At 38.6% G+C, this 22,655-nt stretch overlaps 1 protein-coding gene, 1 long non-coding RNA gene and 2 pseudogenes across 2 annotated transcripts in view; 2 read left to right on the top strand and 2 right to left on the bottom strand.

Annotated features, from left to right (window-relative positions):
* The window catches only part of LOC149040288 (tubulin monoglutamylase TTLL4-like), a 14,122-nt gene extending 6,231 nt beyond the window's left edge, over positions 1-7,891 (top strand). The window contains exons 7-16 of the mRNA XM_089183031.1: positions 215-328; positions 501-570; positions 1,207-1,239; positions 1,812-1,883; positions 2,075-2,152; positions 2,478-2,547; positions 2,883-2,953; positions 3,365-3,444; positions 5,825-5,888; positions 7,003-7,891. Coding sequence (XP_089039157.1) covers positions 215-328; positions 501-570; positions 1,207-1,239; positions 1,812-1,883; positions 2,075-2,152; positions 2,478-2,547; positions 2,883-2,953; positions 3,365-3,444; positions 5,825-5,888; positions 7,003-7,077 — 727 coding nt within the window. The 3' untranslated portion in view covers positions 7,078-7,891. The remainder of the gene's footprint in view (positions 1-214; positions 329-500; positions 571-1,206; positions 1,240-1,811; positions 1,884-2,074; positions 2,153-2,477; positions 2,548-2,882; positions 2,954-3,364; positions 3,445-5,824; positions 5,889-7,002) is intronic.
* A 670-nt stretch (positions 7,892-8,561) lies between these two features.
* Positions 8,562-9,647, bottom strand: LOC149040290 (low molecular weight phosphotyrosine protein phosphatase pseudogene; annotated as a pseudogene).
* Positions 9,648-10,714: 1,067 nt separating this feature from the next.
* LOC149040291 (uncharacterized) lies at positions 10,715-21,667 on the top strand. Its single transcript, XR_016179905.1, has 2 exons — positions 10,715-10,817; positions 20,786-21,667. It is a non-coding gene; the product is annotated as an uncharacterized LOC149040291 (long non-coding RNA).
* Positions 10,819-13,606, bottom strand: LOC149040292 (uncharacterized; annotated as a pseudogene).
* Positions 21,668-22,655: the final 988 nt, after the last annotated feature.

Below are 22,655 nucleotides of genomic sequence, written 5' to 3' on the forward strand. Positions count from 1 at the left end.
TTATTGCGGGACATTTACGAGCATTCGTTTTGTTTACTCTTTGTCTGAAGTGCAATAAGATGCGCAGCAAGTTGTGTAAAAGGGTGTGCAATAGGATGCGCAGTAAGATGTACAGTTAGGTGCGTATTGAGATGCGCAGAAAAATGCGCGGTCGATGCACCACTAGGGAATGACATTTCGTTAATCGAGTAAACTTCGTCAATTTCCTCACCAGTCTTCACTCCACCTCTCAACTGGACCGTAACATCAAGGGACAGATGATAAAAGACTTGTTAAACCTGGCAGGGTTTTGCATCCCAGAAAGCCTGATCACAACTTCAACTTCAAGGTTAGTCTAACTATTGGAATATCAGAGAGAAATTGAAATTACGAGCTATTTGCAAATGATGAATAGTGAGGCACGTGACTCCGCCAACATGTAATTTTTCAATATGGTTGCATTGTGCAGCGCACATATGAGTATAATATATTATGAACGTGAAATTCCTGTTTGGTTTCAGCACTAGTAACATGAACCAGTTTGTTCAAGATAAAGCTGTGACAGGTCTTTCTTCAGATGAGAGAGGAAAGGTGAATATATGTTATGGATGGCAAATACCTACAGATATTTAGAACAACATGTTTTTATGTTGTTTTCCAGTCTTAATTTACTGTGACAACGTCATATATATAATGGTAATAGGACCGAGTGGAGTCCAATTCGGTCGGTAATTATACGGGTGTTTAACAAAACTGGACGACCGCAAAGCGGGAGTCCAATTTGTCAATCAAGAGTATGATTACAGACAGAATTGGACGACAAGAGATCCTGTTACCAATCAATCATAACGATTACAATTTCTAAAAACAATAAATACATTTAGGTCAAATACCTCCAGTGGAGACAACGACTAAAGTAAAAAAAAAAATTGTAGTATAGTAATAGTCTAGATTTATGCACTCTATTGAGTGCTTTTGTATTGGAGATTGCTGCTGACTTAATACTTCTCCTTCACTGACCCCAACATATAGTTTAATCATTTTACTTATGAGCCCGCCTTACGGATTATTAGAACGTACAAATGATGTTAAAAAGTACTGACTATAGATACATTCCATTATTTGCGACAATGTAACAAGGAATTGACTTCGAACCAAGTCAAACTGTTCTTTTGTGTGTCGTCTTAATTTGTTTAAGTGTTGGACGTTATTTTTCTTGTGTTTCAGCATGCGTTTTATGTTCAACGTCACCTGGACGAGGTAGGAACACATTTTATAACGCTTCCCTTCAAATTCCTTTCTTTTAAATGATTGCATCTAGAAATCTCACAATGCCTTTATTATTGAAATATCTTGCTGACAGTTACACTACATGCTTCAAGAACTCGAAATTACTCCGCAGAGAGCACTTAAAGTCTGCATCATTGGACAACATACACTTGACCCTTTTACTGGCTTTTCTAGGATGCATTAGGATAAATTGCGTTAAAAACCCAAACGGAGGTTACCACACAGCCAGTCAAAAAAAAGAAATTAAAAAAAAAAAGAAAATGTCGCAATGAACTAATAAGACAATTTACGGTGAAATCAAGGAAAATGCTTCGAGCGCGGAAAGGCAAAAGGGACCGAGTAGTTGGGATTTGTGTTAGTGAACATCAGCATCTCGTTATTCAAGAGAGTATCGAGTTTTCTAAAACAATCACATAGGCTGTTGGAGCTTAAGAAACATCAGTTTAATCCAGTGCAATCCCTAACTGCGTTCGTCACTTACTTTGGATTTTAATAATACAAACTTGTAATCAGTCCACTTCTCTTTCATTTATGTCTTTTAGCGCAGGAAACAGTCAATCCTTGACATCTTGACACCAGACGACATTAGAATGCTTATGGAGACAGAAGATGAGGTACACTATACATTCGAATTTTTGAACAAATCTTTGTTTCGATTTCTCTTCGTAGTGAAAAGCAAAATTTACAAAGTTTATTGCTTATTATGTGTGTGTGAAATAGAAAGGTGAATTCATTTTATCCTTCATAAGAGACTGCCATGCATTCGAGCGTAGCAGAGCTCGAGCGTTTTTATTTTCCCTCACAGAATAGTCGAAGAGGATGCTTTCAGAGAGTTTTTCCATCCATGTCGTCCAACAAGTATTTAAGATTCTTTGAGTCTCAGGTGAGGATAATTTTACGCACAAACAGTTATTACTGCCTCATTAAACTGCGGGCAGTCCCTGCTTGTTGCCGAAGTCCGTCGCGCGACCAAAAGAAATCAGAGAAAAAAAGGAAGATTTTAGCGCGCCGCGCGGATTTCTGTAGTAGGTACTACTTATAGTGTGTGTCACTCTCAGAGGTCCGAGCGGTGCGCCAACCATTTTCTTTCAATCACTGTTTTTTTTTTCCCGAATGGTGCGACGGACTCCAGCAATTTTGCTCTCTTTTAAAATGATTTTCTCTTCCCTCCATCCTTGATCGAATTTTTTTCTGCCAATTTCTTATAGAGATATTACAACATTTTGTTGGACGAATGGACAAGAAAATACATGAGAGAAGGGCGGAGCACAGTCCTGGGTAAGTTTAAATTCAGGTAAAAAAAGCTAGGTCACCGTAATGTGTATTCGGAAAAAGTAAACTACGTTATTTGCAGTCTATGTATGTATTTGCGATATTTAGACTGGCTGGCTCAGTGCAGCTCAGAGCTGGTTTAAATGGGGGTCAGTTTAAGACCAGACCACTACACCGGGAGTCGTGCGTTCCACAACGTGAGCTGAACAAGTGTAGTCCGTGTCACTCTTTAAAATTCTGCGTCTTTTTGTTGCCCTTATGGTCTTAAGTTTTTTCTTGTTATGTTTCTTACGATTCTACACTGTAAATGTTTATTTAAATTGGTCTTTTTTCTTACACAGGAATCGCTGTTCTCCAAGCACTTGGTGAAAAGAAACTTCATATTGGGGCAACCTCGGATCCAACACATCAAGTAAGGCTTAATTTTATTAATTGATTTATTTGTTTTCGCAAAGAAAGTAATCATTCCTTTAAAGATTTTGAAAATAGTTCGAAATTCTATTTGGATTACTAACTGACTGATTGACGACTGACTGATTGACGACTAACTGATTGACCGACGGACTGACGACTGACTGACTGACTGACTGACTGACCAGCTGCGTAACCGGTTAGCTGGCCTGCTGACTGACTGACTGACAGACCGACCGACTGACTGAATTGATTGAATCGGATCCATCGAATTAATGGTTTTATCAAGTGACTTATAGACTGAAGAAGTGACTGGCTGATTGATTGATTGATTGAGTAATCGATTGATAGCTCGATCACAAGATTTAAGGCTTTATCGATTAATTGATTGAGAGACGCCCTTTCCTCACAGTGGAATTGCCCTCAAGGTATAACGTACAGATCCTCCTCCGCTCCAGCTCTCAGTTTGGACCACGGACTCATCAAATCAAGGTCGGTGTAAAAAATTAAATTCCAACTTAATGTCGATTGACAAAAACTGCATATCGCTGTTTGTTTGTTTTGATATTCCTGATGATAACATTTATTTAAAGTCAATTTATAGGCTGCCCTCAATCTGAAACACCATGTCACTCTCCGTCCATTCTCAGTGTTCTACATGTTCTTGAGCGTTTCTTCTTTCTCTCAGACGCTTCTCAGCACCAGCTGCGAGAATAAAGGAGTGGAGCAACTCAAACTCTTCATCTACTTCTATTAGGTACATGCTGGAAAGGTGCTGCATGGTTTTTTGGGATTGGCGCAGTTTCTTTTATGTTGACTTTGGTCCTTTTTCTACGATGGGTTCTGATTATTCTCCTCCGTGCTCTGCACTACTTCACACACTACTTCCTTTGTTGTTCATCCTTGTTCCTCAGAAACTCATTCTAAGCTTGTCTAAGCTTTTTTCTAGAAGCTCTCTTGCCACTCTACTTCCTGGTTTTCGTGCTCAGATATTTGAGTTTGTTTGAAATGCTAAGCTTCTTTCTTTATTACACTTTCAAATTGTTTACAAGTTCGTATTTGCTATGTATTTACTCTGTAGTCCGCACACCTACTTTAAAAGCTACAACAGATCCATTGGTAATCAGGAGGACTCATTTCTCGCTTTAAGCTCTGTTAGTTGATTGTACTGCTCGCGCTGTTTCGAATTGAGATCATCACTGATTGTTTTGACTTTATTTTTCCTTCCTCACTGTTAGTAGGCTTTCCTCTGCTTCTTCAACTAAAACTGTCAAAAGGTATTATGTCAGCAATTTTTCATGTTCCTAAACATGTCCCATATGAATATATCCAAATTTGGTTGCGTGAAAGTCTTCAAAGTTCAGTCTTAGTCCGGTTCTTTTCTCCCATGCAATTATTTCTCTCCCCTTTTTCCATTTCTTGCTTTTCACCTTTTTAGGAATAGCACAGCTTCCATCTCGAAAAATTCTCCGCGGAGAAAATCAGCTGTTACATCATTTAAGGGCAAAAGGTACTCTTTTTTCTCCCGGTCTTTCTTGGGACACTGAAAATTCATCACTAATTTCACATTGCCTGTACGCATCTTTGCGACGAGGAGTGAGATTCTGATCGCACATTCCAGATTATTGAAGAGCTGAATGTGAAGAAAAGGAACTATCATGATTCAATACGGTTAAGTTGCACGCGTTGTATCGACAGATTGTTACAGAGGAAAGTCATGAACAGGATCATATCCAGGGTTCCCAGGAAAGGGATTTGTTTCTAAACATCTCTTTGTAGTTTAAGTCTGTCATTTTTCTCTTATCCTCAGAAGAGATGTATCCGCATGGCAAAATGTGACAGTAACAAACGAAACTTTGTTCTTCTTTCTGAACCTTTTCGTACTCCTTAAATTTTGGATCCTTATTCTAGTTTGGCGATTTTTCCTCTACTATACTTTATTACTAATCTCGACTTCACTTTCTTTACTTTCCTCTTTTTCTGCCGGCCGATACCCAGAAAAAGACGACCGTCCTGATGTTTTTCCTTTTTCGTCCTCTCTTACCCTTCCATCTTTGGTACTCTAACTCTGTCTTTTCTTTTTGTTGTCCTCTTTTCTCCTCTCTTTATCAAATAGAAAACTTCGGACAACTCCACGATGTAAGTCAGCTCCTTCTTGTAGACGTAAGAATAAAGAAAATTCGGAAAGCTCTAATGAATCAGGGTAATATATAGTAACTTTCACTTTTTGTCTTCATCTTTTTCTTTCATTTCTACATCAAAACTCTAATCTCTGTAGTTCACTTTACAACTATTTTAGCTATTTCGTCCCATTTTCCTGTAAATTAATCGTTAATTCACAACTGACAATCAATGAATTTCGATCAATGAATTTCCTCATTGGCCTAAGAGACAATCTTGAAAACTGCAGTTTAGTTTTAGGTGTGCAAAGGTGATCTTAATAGAAAGTGGCACTTTGCTATATAGTTACATGTTCTCATAAACGCAGATGCACTTATGAAGTTTTTAGATCATTTTACCCCAACATTTACCCTAACCTGTTATCAGTTGACAGTCGTTGGGTTAGGGGAGGGGCAGGAGCGTATTTGCTTAGATACCAACAGTGATTCCAAGTTCAGTTTTAAAGTGTCAAAGATACTTATGTAAAGTGAAACCGGTTCCTTTACTGAAACGACGATGGCCACGATGACCATTAAGGCCCAGGGTGACCATCAGACCTACAGCTCAAACTTCCGCCAACCCAGGAGATCTTAGAACTTCATTCTAGGCCACATATACCACAGCAGTTTCAAAAGTAGCTTTCTGATATTTTGTCACAGCCAGCACTAAATAGTATTGTGTCAAGAACCACTATCCGTCTTTTTCTTTCCAGTGCTTCGGCTCCGGTGCTTCTGCCTAAAATAAAGAAGAAGTCAACAAAATCGCACACATCCAAGGTGGGTTTTTCTCAAACTTCTTGTAGAAAGTGCAATCTCTTTTTACTGAATACCCCGCTTATTCCATGGGAAGTCACTTCAGTTTTTTGAGCTCCTCCTCACGATACGTTTGTCTTGCTACAACTGAATAACATACACTTGTTTTCTACTTTGTATTTATGTTTATCTCCTACGTTAAACTTGTTTAACTCAATCGTCCTTAGTTTGGCTCCGTCCTCGTAGTTTTTCATCCTCTTCAAACATCGTGTTTGATTTCCAGGTCAGCCATTCAACTCTACAAAATCGCTCTAACCTAGAAAACTCTAACCGAACGTGCAAGATTCTTAGGGACTCTTCGCGCCGACTGACCTTACCTCAGATCAAAGAGCGTGAAGCAGTTAAAGCGATTTGTTGTACGGTTCTCTGTTTGTTAGTACTAACAGCACTGATTAAAACTTCGAAGAATTCATTCGCACCGTAAAAATAGTCAGTTAGCCACACCTTCAGTTAGTTTACCGCTTACACAAGCCGTAAAGCAAACGAACCAACGGTTAAGCCTCTGTGAGGGTTACAGAGCTATTTTATGAACACAGGGGCATAACAAATTACAATTTTTTTTTCGTTATGAACACAGCCACGCTAACGCGCTGCCCTGTAGCTTTCATTCCAATGTTTTGTGATATCATGATGCAAAACTCATTTTTATGAAGACTGCCAAATATTAGCTCGGTGAGATTTAAAAACGATTAATAAGTAATGATAAAACCCCGCTGGGGCAAGGAGGGTAGAAGGCATTTTCCTCTTTTCCACTCGACTTTATCATCACACATCCGCCCACTGGTTTCTGTGATGGCCACCAGCGCCACAAGGAAGACTGGAGACCAGTCAAACCTTGCATAGGGTAATTTATTATTATCAATTAAATTGATAAAGTAAATTAGCCACCGTGAAGAGTTTCGAAGATAACATTTCGAGAATTAGCCCTTCATCAGAGCGAATGGAGGAATTGTGGGTTGTGTGTATGTGTTTATATGATGACCTTGCATATGCAGACCATGCATAGCCTAACATACGTAGCCTAACATATCATGAAATTGTTATGCTTGATTTTCAACTTATTATTTTTTTTCATCAGATGTCTTCCAGCTCGGCCACATCCTCTGAGCGAACCCGGCAGATTCTGAGAGCTCGGATGAAATCGAACATCTGACTAGTGCAGGATAGAGGGCCGCTTACTATGACAACAACTACCATACCCTCTCTCCCTTGTATTAATCCACAGCCAGTGTGTATCGGAGGGGAGGGTGAAGAGTGCATCCAGAGCCGACATGCGCATTGCACGATTGAGACATGCCCACAGAAGCGAGTTCTTCATGAACTGTTGATTCATCTGAACAGACTCAATTTAAGCTCGGATAGATATGCTTAAGCGTTTAATTGATTCTTACGAACTGCAAGGGTTCTTGTTATATATTTGTACATGTTCATATCTTACATATACAAAGAGCGAAAAGTGAGACTAGACGTAATTTTTATGAGACTTTTAACCCGTGTGGGGTTAGAGTAAACGTGGATATAAAGTTTAGACCCTAAGCAAAATCATCACTCTACCGAAGTTCTGTTTGCAGATCTGGAGCAGAAATGTTTATAGCCAAAGCTTTAGATAACTGCAATAACGAAAGAAAGGTATTGTTGAGATGATGATACCTTATAAATAATTATTTTTTATTCATAATTTCCAAACACCGAATTTTCTTCATGATATTGAACAGATGTATATAACAGTAAATACTTCTTAATGCTTGTAAATCCAATTTCCATGATTGACACAACTTTTTACCATGTTCTATCTGTTGCAAGTTTTTCTACGTATTTATGTACTAAATGGAAAAACAATTTCCACAGAAAAGGCTAATTGATTTAACTATGAAGGAATTAATAACGAATTAAAAACGCTGCATTTCATCGTGAAACACATAATATAATACAATTATTTTAACGAATAAAAACGATTGTGAAGAATCGTTCGTTGAACTATGATGTGTGCAGGGGAGAAACAGAGATTCTGAAATGTGTCCATCGAGAAACAAAAATGGATAAGCTTAACACTCAAGTCTCCAAAATGGTTTACCTGCCAAACCCTCGAACGAAAAAAGGAAAAAACAAATGAAAAACAAAAGTAAAATAGTGTAAAAAGAATTAATCTTGTGCATGTTGTTAACATAAACTTGGGACGTTATACGGAAGAGGCTGATCGGATCGAATCTCCGTAACCGGTGTGATGTATGACAGATGTGTCTATTTCCTAAATCACATTTTTATCCCAACCAATGAGAACGCTCTACTAAAATACAACAACCAATCAAATTTCAAGACTTGTTTAAAGAAATCAATCAAATTGCTGGAACATGAGAGAAATTTTGTATTGAGCGACTGAATCTTGTGATTTCAAAATGGATGTAATAAACTATATAATAATCAAATTTCAAGACTTGTTTAAAGAAATCGATCAAATTGCAGGAAAATGAGAGACATTTTGTATCCAACGACTGAATCTCGTGATTTCAACAAATTTTAAATACAGTTGTAATTAATTACCATAATAAATTTAGTTATTGCGGTGATCTTAAATCCTGCTGTTTTTTTTCCAGTGTGTTAAGTTGTCAAAGTCTCCGTGTGCGGCAAAACAAATTTGTGGCGTTGCTTTTGCTTCTTATTCAGTAGCCTGCGGTGAAATAATCAACTAGCCATGTCGTTTAAATATTTTTCTGAAATTTATTTAAGTCATCGTAGCGGCAAAGGGTTCGTAAGATGCGAAAGATCGTTTCAAAAAAAATTGATGGAGCAAAATTTGAAGGAGGTTACTGTCCACAAAACGGGGTACCTCCTGGAAAAATCGTCTTAAGCGCGGTACTTTAGAATAGACCATGAAAAACTATATGTCACTGTGGAGCTTTGAAAAGAACAATAGCTAGTTGTCACAGTATTTGTTTTGGCAGGCTCACAACTTAAAACTTTCTCTATCTGAAAAGCAAAAAAAAAAAAAAAACCAAACTTGAGAGAACTTTGACCAGCGCTTTAGTCTGTGTTCAGTTGTGTGTGTAAATCATGCATGGATAGAAAACATTGCAGTTTCGATGTTTCGTCCATTTTCTCTCGTGCTGTGGTCAGTATTAAGAGCGTTATAATACACCTAAATACACTCATCGTCATCCCTAAAAACTAATTATTTTCCTTTAGTGCGTCTAATTCGAAGATATTAAAATTATTGACTCGGTGATTGATAAACCAGTAAGTTCTTCTCTTCTCTAACACTGTTTCAAAAACTCCACATAGCATTTGTAAACATGATCGAACATCATTTCATAATCTGAAATGTATCCATAGTAAGGATCGTGTATGATCAACTCTCCTTTGGGGTCATATGTTCCACACAGTTTTACCTACGCTCGCGCAGTGCTGTCATTTGGCTTAAAAGTTTCATTCAGACCTCGTACATTGCTCTCATCAAAGGCCAATATTACATCGAAATGACGAAAATCATCCTTGTCTTGCTCGGTGGTTGCTAGCAATTCCATGTTTCTTCAACACTTGCAACCCCCGTTCGTTCGATGGGAGTCCTTCACGGAAAACATGAGTTCCAGCGCTTTCAATCTCCCATTCGTTCCTATCTTCACGTTCCTGTAAAAGGTGCCTTAAAATCGCATTAGCGGAAGGAGAACGACAAGTACTCCCTCGACAAACGAACAGGATTTTTTTTCGATATTTAGAATCCGCCATCTTAGACTGCAACAAGGCGAATAAATGGTAAAGTGCCTCTATCCTAATTTGCAGCTTGTTAGAAGGGTAAATTATTCAAATTATTCATCGCGCACGCGCACTGGGGATCGACCAACTTGAAAACATCTGGACGCTCTTTCTTTCAAGTTCTCGAATAACGACAGCTATAAACACCGAATTTTATTCAAATCTTTCGAATCCTGTGACGTAACTAACGAATAGTTTATGCTACTTTTCAAATGAAGGATACTTATTGGGTAAGAGTGCCTTGCACCACAAACGTGCAGGGGAACAAAGAGGAACGAGCTCGGAGAACAGAAGGCAGAAGCTTAAGACGGCGGGAGAAGGGATCTACACGTGGGCGGGAAGCGAGAGCAGAAATTGAAAAGGCACTCGTTTGTTGTTTCTTACTGCTCATCAACCAGTGAAAAACCTGTACCCAGCAAAGGGATTTTTTTCCACTTAATTCCATTTAATCATGAAACATGTAAACAGAGTCAGCAGTCGGAATTATTCGGCGAGCAAAGCGAGTTAGGTCCAACTTCGTCTAAGGCCATATTGATCAGCCTCAGTATTTTTGTATGTGGCAATGAAAAATCAGTCCTCGTTTCTGCAAATATTTATGTTAAAATCACATAATCACATAGCTGAATCATACCGCTAGTGAATAAATTTATCATAGAATATATGAACAACTTTTAAAACTTTCTGCAGAGGTTTTAAAAAGATCTCAATTTCTCGAAGAAATCCGAGTAGTTTTAAAATGTGACTTCGAGACCAGCCGAACAATAACGTGCAATAACAGTCTATCAGCGCTTAAACTGAACGCTCAAAAATGCAAACGGTTTAACAATGGATGAGTAGTGACTTGAATCATTCGTTGGAGCCAGCTTTCATACAGCTCACGACAACAGCTGCTTCCGGCGAAGAGCGAAAATTTAACATGATGGATATGCAATTAGTTCAATTTATAGTCCTTTTAATCAAACCGAAGACGGGAGTAATACAAAGAGGGGCAGGTGTTGGGAAACAAAGGGCTGCAAAAGAACTAGAGATGGGAGAACGTGGTACGGAGGTTGGAAGCTGTGGGGCAAGAGTCGTACTCGAAGTTCAACGAAATCATACAAAAAAGAAGAACATAAGGGAAAACAAGAACAAATTCAGCAAGTGGTAAGATTTACTAATTATATTTCAGTTTCCACTAAATACAAAAAAATTTACACTTTTCATTAGCGAGCAAGAGTTCCATTTTGCCCGCTTGAGTAGTCAAGCAGAGCAAAGGAGTCACAGCACCTCACCCACGTGCTCTGCCAGCTTTGAAATAATTAGCATTTACTGACAAGTTTGATTTGATCTCCAAGGATCATCATACTAATTTTTCACCATTTGATTTTGTCACGCGACAAAGTTCACAGCAGAAATTGGTCTTGTTTAAAAATTGTCACACAGGAAACAACAGCTAAATGAAATACTAAATTTGATTAATAAAACATTCGACAAGAAAAGCACTCGTGTTCAAAACTACTTAAGCAAACATTGGGCCTATCACAGCAGTAACTGTCCACGCATTATGCTTAACAGACGGACAACGGCTAATGTTAAAATCATCGAAAGGCAGGAACACCATGATTAAAATGTAAAATGACGCACATGCATTTAAGGGAGACTGGATATCAAGCCCTTTCACTCACAGAAGAGAATCACATTCAACTTCTCCTTACAATATCCATACATTATCCAGTAAAGAGGTAATGAGAATAAACAATATCTCAGCTTATTGCTGTGTCAGATGTGTCACCTTGCCATGTCATAAACAAAAATATTTCCTCGCATTACAAGGAGATATATGGCAGTTACAATGTGCAATTTTATTAATACATCTAAAGAAGTGAGGACCACAAGGCTGGTTTCCAAATAAGCATCATATCTCTAGCTAAGCCTGGAGCCATCAATAAAGTCCCTATATGATCAATGATGCAATACTTATTTTCCAAGAAAATTCAACTGCATCGCATTTGTTAATAAATTGAGGCCATAAAAGCTTTTATTTCGGGCATGAAACTCAAGTCTCAAGTTTCATCATGCCATGTGAAAAATAAAGGCATTGTACTTATTATGTTAATTACATGATTATTGATGCAAAGCACCAATTTATCGTTCATAATAATTAGTCAGTAAACTAAACGTGAAAGTAAGAAGGGAAAATCAGTGCGTTTTTTAAATGATGATTACTTTGCTTGGATACCGGGTTAATACCGCAATGCATCCCTCAGTGGTCACTGCAATCTCTCGCGGAAACGAGAAGGACTTTCCCATATGGATAGAAATACTTTGCATAAATTCACCATCTTTGGTGTATATTTCTATGTACAGTTCGTCTGAAAATTTCACAGTACTGACCACGGCGACCTGTTGACTTTCCCTGTGAAATACAATTTTTGAAAAGAATAGAGACCTTTGCAAACAAAACTTGTTTAGATAATCACCTTGTTCGCTGAATATGTGAACAACTGTCGGATACCGTTCTTCCAGCACCATAACTCTGCCATCACCGGACAGTGGTGATGTCGCACGGGTAACTCAAGATTTGTTGTCCAAAACTGCAAACTAACTGACCATTAGTCTCATAAACATCCACAATCCAATGTTTCTTGCTCGAATCACCCTTCAGCACCACCACTTTTCCACTATCACTGACTGACAGTTCACACAGCTCAAAGTCGAAGCTAATTCTCCTGACGCGAAACTTGTGATGCTGGTCAGCGGTTTTGTTAAACTTGAAAATCCAGTATGAGCCCATACGACTCTCTTCGCTGACCAAGACATAAATGTTGTCATTCATGTCTGTGGCTAGCCGAACCACGCTGGTTTTAATCGATAGCTGTTTACCGCTGTTATCAATAAGAGGAGGAAGTCTGAAACCTTGCACAAACTTGCCACTGTTGTCAAACACCTTGATTGTGAAGTCAACGTATGCTAAAATATATTGCCTGCTTGAGTTGGTAGCGATATAACGCGGCTTCTTTAACCCTTGCTCCTCTTCGCCATCATGACCAAGTATCCATGGTACACTACAGTTCTCCATACCCTGTTTACAAAGTATCTCTCTTACTCTCGCATCTCGCACCAGATCAACTTTCTCCTCTCCTGTATCAATCATGAGCCATTTTGGGAATAGTTCTTTAACGGGTACTGTTCGTATGACATTGAAGGCGACACGATTGACAAGACAGACCCCGGAAATAACTTTGCGTCGTTCTTCTTTGTTAAATAAACTCTTCACTGCCCTGAAACCTGTCTTGAGCTGTTCTCGAAGACTTTGCTGAACCACCGGCAGACTGTTTAGCTCTTCAATACACACTTTACATGGTGCTAAAACATCCTCGGGATGGTCTATTTTTTCTAATACTGTTGCCATCACACGGTACTGCATTGATAAGATGCGGTCATTTGGTGATAGCGCTTCATTAGAAAAGGCATCCGTTGCTCTTTCACGAGCACTTTCGAATCTCTTCTTTGCATCGGCGAGCTTTCTTGTAACAGATTTAGTAAGCTCCAAGTGTTTCATTCCTTCAGTGAGCGACACAGCCTCCGCACAAGCCGCTTGTGCTGCATCCGCGCCATACTTACTCCTCGACCTTGTATCTTCAAATACTTCATACAGCAGCTCGACTCCTTCTCTAAAGAAGCTTATACTGGCTAACAAATCTTTCCTTGATAATCCATCCAGCTTGGACCTCATGTCATCGATTTCTCGCATGATGATGCCGCGAAACTGTTGATCTGTTATGTCGCCATCTTTAAGCTTTTTTGCTGCCTCATCTCTGCATTTATCCACAAGCCATCCAATAGTCGCTTTGAAAACTGCTGTTATGATTACAGACATAATGGCAGCTTGGAACTTAGTAATCCGAAGAAATTGAGAGCGTCTTTTAGCGAATCTTCACAATAAGCAGCTTGTTAAGAGCGAATTTTTTTTATCACCGCGTGGGAGGTGGCACATGATCGGAAAAATCACTATCCTCATATTTCGCTCAGAGATACCTTTGGGTAAGTCTATAAACGTGGTATAATTTTTTTGTTCAGAGCTCTTTTTATTTTCTAGAAAATCACCAAACACTGTATCGAGCCCCAACCGCCATAAAATGGCCGAAATGAAGTCGACGTGTAGGGCAACAAAACCTTTATTCCTCAAAAGCGCAAAAGAAAGCAAGTCTTTCTGAATTTTACCTATTTGTGTACGAGATATTAAAAAATGATTTGAATCTAATAACGGGCTTGTTGACATAACTATGAATTATTGGCGAATATTTGAAAATAGCCAAAATTTGATTGATTAAAAATTACATTTTGGAGCAGTTTTTCAATAAAAATTTTTCCTACCTGGTATAACTTGGAATCACTTGAGATGAGCATTTTTACAAAGTGGAAAGAATGTTCTTTCCATGGATATAAAAATTAATTTGGGGCTCTTAATTACTGCGAAGAAGTAGCCCGGTCTATTTCATGCAAATCGCAATGCCGCCATGTAAACAACCGCAGATAATCCAATTAGGCTTTTTATTATCGAAGCCATAATTCCAACAAAATCTTATCGCTTTGACCTATACTAGATTTTAAACTGGATTTCTTAAGCTCACCTGGCGAAAAACACCTTTCTAAGATTGGTTCCTTGCCTCAATCTTGTTATAAAGAGACTTGACAACAGCTTCGATAGTACAGCACTACAGGCGGTGTATACCAAATCAGAGTGAAAACATCTCACGAAGGTTCCTGCCGGAAACGTCGCATTGCTGGACAGTTATAACCATATTTCAGCTTGGAACACTCACATTTTACAAGTCTTCCTTTCACAATAAGAATGAAAGTTTGTTTTTTTATAGAACGAGCCAGAGCATCCTGACAGATGAAATGAATCATTGACGTTCGTTTTTTGCGATGGTGTCACGCAATAACATGTCACTCGAAAGGAGGCTCGGTTACCAATATACTTATTTTCTTTCCTTCTTATCCCCTATTTTTTATTTCCGGGAAAAAGTTTTAAATCCAGAATTTAAAATTACCGTTGTTTGCATTTTTTAAGCGCGATACCACTCATGCGTCACCCTAGACTGCTAAATGAATTAGGTATATGTTACTACAGCATATAGGAAATTTCACTGCATTAATTTTTATCGACGTAAAAAAATGTGTTATCCTATTTTGTAAATTGTGACGGCTTGCAGGGTAGACAGGTGCGGGAGTGGAAAAATTAAATTGGGAGTAGCTTTCTAAAATACTCAGCGCTAAAAAAATAAATTAGATTAGGCACAGTTTCTAACCATACAATGAGCGTCGCGCCATAAATTTTCCAAAGCAAACTAAAATGGTGTTTTCGTTTGGCCGCCGATTTTTTTAAGAGGTGAGCGTACCAAATGGAAATCAATTGCTCCTTTCAAAGATTAGTTGGGGGATGCTGCTCCCAAGATAAGCGAAGTCGAGTTGCAGGAAAAGCTTCTCTTATAGTCCCTCTGCGCTTATGTGAGAAAGACATCTCAGCACACAAACAGGCTGTGGGCGTGAATGATGTTGAATCGGAAGTAGATCTCATTTTAGCACGGGCATCGATATTCACGTTGCCTTCCAATATTTCGGACATGACTATCTGCCCAGCCCATCGCTCCTCTTTGGGCATTGGATGGCGAAGAGGCTCGCAACGGTGCCGTGTTCCATCCGAATTATCGAGGCATGCTAAGGAAGGGAAATCACGAAAGGGTGACCGTGGTATAAACAAAGCGCTTTCGAAGGCAATCCTTCGACGCACGGGAATATTCCTCCCTGTTGGGTCTGGTAAGTCTTTGTAATGTTGTTAATTTACAATAGGACGCTATGACAAACAGGACAAGAAGTTACTAGTAAAAAAAAAATTGGCACATTTAAATTAGTACTACCACTGAAGCACACATTTAACCAGCCATTTAATTTTGTAGCGTGAGCTAGTTTAATCAAATTATTTTTTATCAATGTGTTTTTTTTGTTGTTGTTAACTTCTTGTCGCCAAAAACTAATACACCTCTTTCGTTATCTCACCATGCGGCCTGGGACCGAGATATTTATTTTGGTCAGGGGCTCAGGGCCACTCACTACACCGCAAAACCGCTCTTAGGGAAGAGTGATAGATTTAGGGGACGTTGTTGCGTTGTTGCGTTGTTGGTGCGAGGGGACGGGCAGGTGATTTGAAAAGCGAAAGGGAGGGTAGGATTAAAAAACTGTTTTTGTCTCTGTCAATAGACTATTTTACAGTTCTGTGATATTTAACCAGGCCTCTGTATGAAAGCGAGGTTTGTGTTGACCTTGACACGATAGAGATCAAAAACTGGTAAGCATAACAATTAAAGGATTTGCATATCAGAAGTAACAGGGTTTGTATCAAAACAAGGTCAACTTGAGCCTCACGTAGGTGATGTATATAATCACGGAGCACTAGACAATTAACTTCCAGTTGTTTTAGTTAACTGGGAAGTTCGTCATTTGAGAGGTTACGCATGACGTTTGTTTTTCCCGCGAACGTCAAAAATTCAATTTGTCTGTCTTTAGGCGTGTGTACACGGAATTAAGTAGGTTTGTGTTTGTCGTGAATGTGTTATTTTATTTTATTTTATTTTTTGTGCAGGATTTTTTTAAGAATTCCATAAATAGGTAACAAAATGAAAGGCAAGCTTGCGTTTGCCGTTTGCCGTTAAACGTCATGCTTAAAGTGCCTATTGATAAATATAATCTTTGCAAGCGCGAAGTCGTGGATATAAAGTCGATAACAACGCATGTATCAGTGTATAGTCAGTACCAGGGGGTGACTAAAATTACGAAAACGTCAAAAAGTAGTTTTTCAGAATGGCACTGATTCAAAACACTCAAAAGAGATCTACAGCGTTTTTTAAGTGAATTCGCGCAGGTTTTTGTTTAAAACATAACACTGACTAAGAAATAAATATTAGTTGGCCCTGCACTCGGTACAGCGATGTCTGCAGACGAATGCCTGTCTGGGTGTCCTGTGCACGTTTAGCGTGATTGCGTGACAAACATGAGTGATGACACACGACTTCGTTGGTGAACATCGTTGTGCCATTTGGGGAGCCAAACGTTTCTTAACTGAAACTGTAAGCAATCAAAGCATCTTGGTTTATCGTGCAAAAAAGACTTTTGTATATACTGGAGTTGTATGGAAGCAGAAATAAGTCAAGAGTTGCGATGGTCTGCGATGATTTATGAACAGCTTCGAGTATTGTAAATGGTCAAGCCGGACGTTGTAAATACTTTTCAAGTGAACATGGCGATTTGAAACAAAAATAATGGAAACATCACTCCTTAATCACTGGTTTCAGAAGGTAAGGGTAACATATTGAGTTTCTGATAAAGCACAGCTCAAAGCGGTAAGATTTGCAGAAATTATGGCTTCGATAATAAAAGAATAATTGGATTATCTGCGGTTGTTTACACGGCGGCGTTGCGATTTGCACGAAATAGATCGGGCTATTTCTTCGCAGTAATTAAGAGCCCCAAATAAATTTTTATATCCTTGAAAGAACATCGTTTCCAATTTTCAGAAATGCTCATCTCAAGTGATTCCGAGTTATACCGAGTAGGAAAAATTTTTATTGAAAAACTGCTCCAAAATGAAATTTTTAATCAATCAAATTTTGGCGATTTTCAAATATTCGCCAATAATTCATAGTTATGTCAATAATCCCGTTATTAGATTGAAATCATTTTTTAATACCTCGTATACAAATAGATAATATTCGGAAAGACTTGCTTTCTTTTGCGCTTTTGAAGAATAACGTTTTTGTTGCCCTACTCGTCGGCTTCATTTCGGCCACTGTTATGGCGGTTGGGGCTCGATACAGTGTTTGGTGATTTTCTAGAAAATAAAAACAGTTCTGAACAAAAAAATTATACCACGTTTATAGACTTACCCTAAGGTATCTTTGAGCGAAGTATGAAGGTAGGGCTTTTTCTAGACATGTGCCACATTTTTTTGATTTCACGCGGTCTCCAGAAAAATTCTCTCTTAAGCGTCGATGAACGCAAAGAAAATAGCAAATGATAGCAAAATTTCAAGAATGATTGTAATTTTGGAATGAGAATTGCTGTCAACCCAAAAAATGAAACAATACAAAGCATAACAAAGAGAAAGCAATCAAGCCTGGCGTGAAGATTTATAGCCTCTTCAGAGAATCCTTTGTTGAAAAACATATTTCTCTTTGAAAAGCTATGTTGCTCATTGCAGACACTTAAATAGGCTGTTGTGGTCTTAACTTCTTCCTTTCACCAACGAATGATGTAAACATCAGAAATCCCTGACTGACATCAGGAAATGCACAATTTAAAGCTCTTTTTGTGTTGTGTAATAAAATGATACTCGTGATCATTGAAATTTTTAATCAGGTCACGACATCATTCGACTTCTCAATGGAAATGTTGTTTGATGCCCGAAGCAAAAAAGAATGATATTTGTTCACAAATCTTCCGTAGTTGTTAGGTTTGTTCTCAGCTGTAATGTGTTTTATTTATAGTTCTTTCTTTATCTTGTTACCCGTAAATAACTGTTATACCACACCTAGAGCTGAGACGGGTTCCTTCAACCAAATTAGTATTTGGCTATTTATCAGGTTATGGCCCTACACACAAACGATGTAATTTACTTTTAGAATGATTGGATGGGTTGAAAAGCGAGCAGAGTGAACTCAGAGGGTGAAAGACTGAGTTTTTATTTATAGACTCAAACCCATACACTAAATCAAAACAGATATCGTTATCGCCAAGCTTTGCACTTTACAGTTGACAAAGGAAGGCTGCGGAACATAACCTATATTTTGTTATGAATAATTAGTCTCTCATGCACGTCACTGCTGTTAGCCTCTTTTGAGTGTTTTATGCGTCATTAAGTAGTACGATGTAATCAGATGATTAGAAAGTGAAAACGCGAGGCAAACCACTCAAGGTAAAACACAACACAAATCACTTAACTTTTTGCAGCAGCGTGTTTCATTTGACAGTAAGTTTAACCAATCAATAATAGGCATTGCTCTTCGTAACATCAACGAATATATAGCAAGATAAGGAAATAAAACTGTGAGTTTCTTGTTCTGACTCGGAAAAATTGAAGGAATCTTGAATTTTGTTTGTGGTTGTCCGACGTGCGCCCGCCTATCGCGTTCTATAGAGGTTGAAACAACATTTTCGAAATTTTAATCGCTTATTGTCATGTCATAAGTTAAAATACTTAAATCAAGGTCACATATGAGTTTGTTGTGTATTGTATTCTTGTTAGATTTTGCTGCCATTAGTGATATATACGGGGAGGAAGAGGGAGAGATACTGCTTTTGTCGGTAGCCATGGAAACAACTTATTACATTGCCCGGTCTGCATTCCACTCAGTGATTTTTAACCGACAAGGTTTCTTTTTTGTGTCAGTATGCCTTCAGAGGCGTGAATTAAACAATCATTGACCTCCTTTTAAAACTGTTAGGTCACTGAGTGATAAGTTTCACTTCATGTGAAAAAACGAGCCCCCGGTTCAGAGAGCCAATAATCAGGCTAGAAACTTTCCCATTTCGAACATCTTAAAAATCGTGTTGACAAGAAACTAAGGAGTTGCCATCCAGTTTAGCTATAAAACCTATTATATCAGCGCCTGATACCACCAGAATGTATATAATTAACATAAAGGCTATATATGTACAGAATGTACTCCAGACAACTGCGATTTTTAAGTCTGTTTCTTATATTTTCTTTGTCAGCAAGAAGAGCTGGAATTCTGAAAAATTTCTCAAACTTGCCTCTGTGGTCAAACACCTTGATTGTCAAGTCACAGCCTACAGCAATATTTTGCCCACTTGAGCTGGTAACGATATGACACGGATCATTTATATCCAGTACTCCTCTACACCATCCTGACCAAGTATCCATGATACAATACGATGCTCCGTATCCTGTTTACGCAGCGCCTAAGCTATCCTTACGTCATGCAGCAAGTCAACTCTCTCCTCTCCTGTATCAACTCTGAGCTTGTGTGACACTTTAGGCGACAAGATTGACGGACAGACACCGGAAATGATTTTCTTTGTTCTTCTTTACTGATTAAACAAACCCCCCCAAGGGCATTGATTCCTGTGTTGAGCTGTACTTTAAGACTTACTGAACCACTGACAGACCGCGTTTAGCTCTTAAATGCACACTTTACTCGCTACTACAGCATCCGCAGGACTGTCTGTTTGTCTTTTTCTGTCCGTTATCGATTTTTTTCATCTTCTCCAAACATTGTGTTTGATTTCCAGATCAGCCATTCAACTCTACGAAATCGTTCTAACCTAGCACATTCTAACCGAACGTGCAAGATTCTTAGGGACTCTTCGCGCCGACTGACCTTACCTCAGATCAAAGAGCGTGAAGCAGTTAAAGCGATTTGTTTTACGGTTCTCTGTTTGTTAGTACTAACAGCACTGATTAAAACTTCGAAGAATTCATTCGCACCGTAAAAATAGTCAGTTAGCCACACATTCAGTTAGTCTACCGCTTATACGAGCTGTTAATCAAACGAAACCACAGTCAAGGGTTAAAGAGCTATTTTATGGCCACGGTGCATAACAAACTTTTTTCGTTATCAACACAGCCACGCGCTGAAATAGCTTTCATTCCAACGTTTTGTGCCATCATGATGCAAAACTCACTTTTGTGAAGACTGCCAAATATCTGCTAAGTAAGATTTAAAAACGAATAATAGGCAATGATAAACCCCGCTGAATATCCGAAATGATAAATCCTCTTTTCCACTCGACTTTATCATCACACCTCTGCCCTCGTGTTGCTGTGATGGCTACTAGCGCCACGAGGAAGACTGAAGACCAGTCAAACTTTGCATAGGGTAATTCAGTATTAAATTAGTAAATTAGCCACCGTGAAGAGTTTCAAAGATAACGTTTCGCGAATTAGCCCCTTCGTCAGAGTGAATGGGGGAATTGTGGGTTGTGGGTTGTGTGTGTATGTGTGTTTATATGCAGATGTTGCAAATGCAGACCTTGCTTAGCCTAACATACATAGCCTAACATATCATAAAATTGTTACGCTTGATTTTCAACTAATTCTTTTCTTTCATTAGATTTCTTCCAGCTCGGCCACATCCTCTGAGCGAACCCGGCAGATGCCGACAGCTCGGATGAAATCGAATATCTGACTAGTGCAGAATAGAGGGCTGCTTACTGTGACAACAACTACCATACGTTCCCTTCTTAGTATTAATCAACAGCCAATGAGTATTGGAGGGGAGGATGAAGAGTGCATTCAGGACTGACATGCGCATTGCACGATTGAGACATGCCCTCAGAGGCGAGTTCTTCGTGAACTGTTGATTCATCTGAACAGACTCAATTTAAGCTCGGATAGATATGCTTGAGCCTTTAATTGATTCATTTCGAACTGCAAGCGTTCTTGTCATATAAATGTTAATGTTCATATTTTACGTGTACAAAGAGCGAAAAGTGAGAATAGATGTAATTTTCATGAGACATTTTAACCCGTGTGGGTTTAGAGTAAACACGAGTATAATGTTTAAAGAAATCATCACTCTATCGAAGTTCTGTTTGCAAATCTGGAGCAGAAATATTTACGACAAAGGCTCCAGAGAAATACAATAACGAAATAAAGGTATTGTTGAGAGGATGATACCTTATAACTAATTATTTTTATATTCATAATTTCCCAACACCGAACTTCCTCATGATATTGAACAGATGTATATAACAGTAAATACTTCTTAACGCTTGTAAATCCAATTTCCATGATTGACACAACTTTTTACCATATTCTCTCTGTTACAAGTTTTTCTAGCTATTTATGTACTAAATGGAAAAAAAATTTCCATAGAGAAGGCTAATTTATATCACTGTAAAGGAATTGATAACGAATGAAAACACTGTATTTCATGGTGAAACACGTAATATAACCCAAGTATTTTAACGAATAAAAACGATTGTGAAGAATTGTTCGTTAAACTCTGATGTATATAGGGGAAAAGTTTCGACACATATATTGCGAAATAAGTCCATCGAGACACAAAAATGGATAAGCGATACACTCAAGTCTCCAAAATGGTTTACCTGCCAAGCCTTCGGATGAAAAAAGGAAGAAAAAATGAAAAAAAGAAGTAAAATGGTATAAAAAGAATTGATCTTGCCCATGCTGTTAACAACCACCATCCAACTTGTGACGTTAAGCAGAAGAGGGTGACCTGGTTCTCGATAAAAACATTTCAAACATGTTGAAAGCACTAGAATCAGTACAAGGAAAGGAAAGTCTTTCGTGCCATCCAAGAAAGCACAAAAGCGCACTATGTGCAAGCTTATCCAGCAAAATTAAGTCTTCTTCGCGGAATCTATAGCCGACTCATACTTGACTTTGATCTGGATAAGTGCGGATTGTTTCTCCGCTCGGATTCGGTGTTGATCCCGTTTTGTGTCCATCTGTTTTCGTGCACATGTCCTCTCGCCGGCATTGGGTATTTTTGTTGGGATCGCGAGTTATAACGGAGTTGCGATCGTAAGTTGTAACTCGAATGTTCCTTAGAAGCCAGTACATGAAAGACAGTCCGCCCAGTACTGCATGCATTAAATAACACATAAATAAAAAGGGGTAATGGTGATGCTGTGTCGATGGGGTATTTACAAGATAATTTGGTTCTATCAACTGACGCTCTTACCAAGGACTAACGCTGTAAACTTTTGCCTTAGAGAGACTCTTTTCAGCAGCCAATTTACATTATCAACTCTGCTGATAAAACCAAATTATCTGGTTTTTAAATATTCTGCGTAATTGCGCAAAAATGTCGCCGCCTTTACTGAGTGAAACGATAGTATTGACTGTACTATTGTGTTTTCGATGCGATATTTCGGGGAATAAAATCCTTTACAACATTTCTTTAAAAATCACTTGTGATCCTTGCAATGTGATCAACTTTCCGTGACCAGTGTGAT

This window comes from Pocillopora damicornis, chromosome 9 (assembly GCF_964200805.1).
Source record: "Pocillopora damicornis chromosome 9, jaPocDami1.2, whole genome shotgun sequence".
Lineage (NCBI taxonomy): Eukaryota > Metazoa > Cnidaria > Anthozoa > Scleractinia > Pocilloporidae > Pocillopora > Pocillopora damicornis.